At 35.2% G+C, this 4715-nt stretch overlaps 1 protein-coding gene across 1 annotated transcript; it reads right to left on the reverse strand.

Moving 5' to 3' along the window:
- Window positions 1-286: 286 nt before the first annotated feature.
- On the reverse strand, window positions 287-4513 carry LOC107758452 (mitochondrial carrier homolog 2-like). Its single transcript, XM_016576185.1, has 8 exons — window positions 4327-4513; window positions 4176-4227; window positions 4042-4101; window positions 3657-3750; window positions 3387-3434; window positions 2335-2402; window positions 1953-2028; window positions 287-990 (listed from the first exon to the last, which is right to left on the reverse strand). Exons 1-8 carry the CDS (start codon window positions 4415-4417, stop codon window positions 904-906), a joined length of 576 nt encoding a protein of 191 aa, XP_016431671.1. The 5' UTR covers window positions 4418-4513; the 3' UTR covers window positions 287-903.
- Window positions 4514-4715: the final 202 nt, after the last annotated feature.

Genomic DNA, 4715 nt, shown 5'->3' on the forward strand with positions numbered 1-4715 from the left:
AATGATAACTTGTCAGACCCCAAGTTGAAATCTCATAAAAACTCATAGCAGTTAATCCCCATTTAATAAATCTTTTTTTTTTTTCATACTTTCTTGCACCATGATATTATGTAAGTAATATATATATGGTTTTTGCAGTTCTGGTTAAACTGTATTTCATTATCTTGACAATGACAATAGAACTGAAGATGAAGAACAATGTTACAGCTAGTTTCTAAAATGTTTCTGTATGTTTAGCACCTGTCTGTTGTGCAGATGATGGATGACTAAGACACAAAGACAAAAAAAGCATTCTCACATTTATTTGGGTCAAATAGAATGTCATTAGAAATAAAAATCTCGACTGATTTTGACTAGACTAGAGCTCAGATGGATGTGGCTGGAAATCACCCTCCACAACACACACAGTTCTTCCTCTCACATGGACACACACAACACAGTGTACTATTAACAGGGTACAGAATTTCTTGTTTGTCAGTCAGTCAGTGCATGAACCAGTAGAAACAACAGCAGATGTAGAATTACTGTTTTACTGACAAGCAATATGGTCAAGCACAAAAAACAGATGTAAGGGGCCTGTACTGGACTCAGGCACAGATGGTCTAGAGCGCCCTTGAGTGCTCCACTGAAATTATACTGTGGTCTGTTTTACTTGGTTATGTATACAAATCCCTGGGTATTAAAATAAAGCTATTTATGTTTCACGATTTCAAATCGCATCGTAATGTAGTGAAAACAATGTACTGATAAAATTAACAGCAATAATTCTGGAGGCTGATGCGGACTGATTATCAAAAAAAGTTTGTCATCTTAAACAAGTGTATACGAAGAATTAGGAGTCCAACTTTGTGGGCCAGCTCAATTATATTATTATAATTTTAGACTATACTGATAGCTTCCCATTCAAAAAAATCTCTTCTGCTCAATGGCATACATCTTCCCTGCAGGCAACTTTCTGAAGAACAGACTGTTGCCTCTGCTCATGTTGCCCTGAGACACACAAGAGGAGAAAAAAAATGATCAATTATATTTTCTGACAGTTTCTTTAAATGGTAACATTGCTAATGCAGTCATTCCTAATAATGAAGTGTCTTATTTAAGTAGGTCACAGTAGAAAAACATTACCAGGTACTGTAGTCAACAAAACTTTTTCTGTTGCTCAAGATGTTCTGTCACTCATCCAGTTTAACAGATCAACTTATATGGATGACAAGAGAAACATCTTTATCTTAAAGGGTTAGTTCACCCAAAAATGAAAATTAGGCTGCGTTTTACTCACCCCCGAGGCATCCTAGGTGTATATGACTTTCTTCTTTAAGACGAATCCAGTCGGTCATCCGGAACTGCTTCTGTGTACAACAGTGAGCGCAAGCTACATTAAAGTGATTATTACATTTTGAATATGGATATTTTTCTTACAAAAACGCATCGATTCGCTACAGAAGGCCTTTGTTCATCTTCTGGAGCCGTGTGAGACACTTTTTTTAAGGATGGGCGATTTTTATTTAAGTTCTTTTGGACAGAAGCAATGCAACACCTGCTGAGTGGCATTAAACAGCTTGAAAGATCAAAGACCCTTTTTAATATAACTCCGACTGGATTCGTCTGAAAGAAGAAAGTCATATACACCTAGGATGCCTCGGGGGTGAGTAAAACGCAGCCTAATTTTCATTTTTGGGTGAACTTAACCCTTTAAGCAACAGAAAAAGAAAAAAAAACAGATCCAGTTGACAAGAATAAATCACTTCCAGGTTGTTTTAAGCAGTCACGTAGGTAAACTCATTATTACAGTATTGTGCCGCTTTAATTCTATTAGGCCTTTAATTCGATTAGTCTATTCAGATTCCAATGAACATTAGAAGGTCATCAGTGGAAGAACTGAGACATTCAAGAAAAGTTAACAAAATTCAAATCCCCATTCCCAGTAACTCGTATCAAGAAAAATTGCTCACCTCTCGGCTCAGGTGACTCCAGCAGTGGAGCCAGTTTGGATAAATGGCAGCATAAGGTGGCAGACCTCCAGCCAGCCTGGGTCAGATCAGGAGAAACATTGCTTACAATTTATTATCCGTTTATAACAATCACTCCATTAGTCTTAAATATTGCAAGGACATACAGGTGATGTCATTTTCGGCAAAGAATAAGAAGTGAATAAATTAACTATAGTCACAGAGCTTGATCATTTGAAAGGGGTGAACAAGTATAAAATTACAAGCTTCTTATGAAGTTCTCTGTTCCCAGTTCTCTGACTACTGACTCACTATTCATGTACAGTAAAATCTCCTTTAATGCCATTCACAAATGCTTCCACTAGAGTCTCACAACATCCCTTACCCACAGTTATTTACTGCCATCAGGTTGGACACCAATACAAATGGATACGTCAGCATACTTGCAAAAAACTGAGTAAAAGTCGAAAAGAAAGAAGTACAAAGGTAAAATATGTTAGAATGAGAGCAATAGCACAACCTAGTCAAACAAAACAACTCTCTTTTGACACACTGGCAATAGGGTTGCCATTGGCTGATACATTTTTTATTGTATTTGCCAGACACGCACACAAACATATATACTGTATAAAGCAAAACATCTCTCTCCAATTTACTCTTTCAGCAGGCGTTTTCCAAACCAAGAGTTGTCTTGTGTTTTTTACTTCTATATTGTTAGATTACTTCTATATTGTTCTATATTGTTAAATTAGACACCTTTTTTATTTTTTATTCTTACAATTATATTATTAGTATTTTTAATACAATTTAAAGGTGTAGGAACATGAGAGCAATAGCACAACCTAGTCAAACAAAACAACTCTCTATTGACACACTGGCAATAGGGTTGCCATTGGCTGATACATTTTTTATTTTACTTGCCAGACACGCACACAAACATATATACTGTATAAAGCAAAACATCTCTCTCCAATTTACTCTTTCAGCAGGCGTTTTCCAAACCAAGAGTTGTCTTGTGTTTTTTACTTCTATATTGTTAGATTACTTCTATATTGTTCTATATTGTTAAATTAGACACCTTTTTTATTTTTTATTCTTACAATTATATTATTAGTATTTTTAATACAATTTAAAGGTGTAGGAACAATCTGAAAAGTCCCAATCTCATCAGCTTCTCCTCATAAAACAGCACAGCTTTTTAAAATTAAGTATATACATTTATTTGTAATATCATTTGAAAGCATAAGAGCTAGAAACATCAGTCAATAAAGCATTTTTTTTATTATAGAACATTAATAATTGGAACTGAAATGTGGCAACCATGTTTTAATGAAAATGTATAAATGCGTATTTGTTATTTTAAACAGAAAGTATGGGCTGGTGGTGGTGCTTGAGACATTATTCGTCATTTAATGTTTCTGTAAAAAAATGACTTACCCCGGTCACAGCTTGAGAGCAGTTTTTGATCTCTCCTGTATGACTCGTCTGAAACAGACACAACAGAATAATCAACTCAGCACATAACATGCAATTATGATTGATACTTGTGCACAACTGTTGTACACAAGTATGCAATGTACAGTATGCAATGATGAATCAGTAAATACCAAAAGATTAAAAGTATCTCACATACATAAAATGAAATTTTGTACAAATCTAGGGTCAAGACGTTTTGTTGTTTGTACACAAGTTTGTGTGTTTACATACCGAGTCATCTATAGCGTATGTGTTTATGAAGTGAGCAAGCATGTTGCAGATCCACAGGGAAAGAACATCACCCAGTAGACGAGGAATGAGGCCACTGTAGGTTGGCAAACACATAAATGCTAAAGTTAAAGACACAAAGGGTTGTAAAATGGCCTGACAGCCACTCATGAAATTTTTTCATGTCAAGCCTACTCAATGTTGTGCTATTTTTTATATATTTATTTATAACTTAAAATGGCAAGTAGATTAGTAAGGCTGACCATTTTTTTTCACATACATGCACTTTTAAAATGGTGCCATACATTAAAACAGTACAACTTTTAAAAATGCATGCTGAGGCAACCCATAGATTACCTCATTTGAAAATATGTAATTTTGCACTTACGCAAAAAAACCCAGGATTCCCTCTTCTCTGTAGATGGTAACTATGGAGTCAAAGACACCACTGGAAAGAACAAAATAAATTATTAAATGTGTGAGACAGAAAAGAGAACTGTCCCTGTAAAGTAAACAACTGACCTGTATTTGGCTTCTCTACCAATAAACTGGACCATGCATCTGAGAGTGATCACTGGGATTGGAAAAAAGACAACAGGTGACATTCACAGACTGAGAGAAAAGTGAGATTCAAATCACAAAATCTGTTATTTATTGTATTAACTGTATTTACCATGAAAAGGGTGTGTGACAATTGTAGCACATGAGCGTGCAATCATCTCTTTAGTGGTCTGAGAAGACAATAAAAAATGGGGGGGGGACATCAAAAACACACACAAAACATTTCACATCTCAGAAAACAATAACTGGTGCAAACATGAAAGTCTGTTTGCAAATATTTTCTACTTGTGTCATTCAGTCACATCAGGCCTTGACTGATATACATGAAGGTAGGGCTGGGTGATAAAAAAACGATAAAGATAATTATCACGATACAATTTTCCACAATAAAACGGTAACAAGAGTTCGAAAAATGTTCGACACCCCTTTTAAAGAGGTGGTTGACTGTTTTTTTCTAGGCTTGATTGTGTTTATCGTTATCTCGACTTAATATTTTCTCGT

The sequence above is a fragment of the Sinocyclocheilus rhinocerous genome, unplaced genomic scaffold, assembly GCF_001515625.1.
Source record: "Sinocyclocheilus rhinocerous isolate Xijiao unplaced genomic scaffold, SAMN03320098_v1.1 scaffold1255, whole genome shotgun sequence".
NCBI lineage: Eukaryota > Metazoa > Chordata > Actinopteri > Cypriniformes > Cyprinidae > Sinocyclocheilus > Sinocyclocheilus rhinocerous.

Coding starts and splice junctions, on each gene's coding strand:
- LOC107758452 (XM_016576185.1), bottom strand. CDS start 4,417: ATGTCCCCCCCCCATTTTTTATTGTCTTCTCAGACCACTAAAGAGATG. Junction 3,751..4,041: donor GGAATCCTGGGTTTTTTTGC/GTAAGTGCAAAA, acceptor GCCAACCTACAG/TGGCCTCATTCCTCGTCTAC. Junction 2,029..2,334: donor ATGGCAGTAAATAACTGTGG/GTAAGGGATGTT, acceptor GATCTGACCCAG/GCTGGCTGGAGGTCTGCCAC.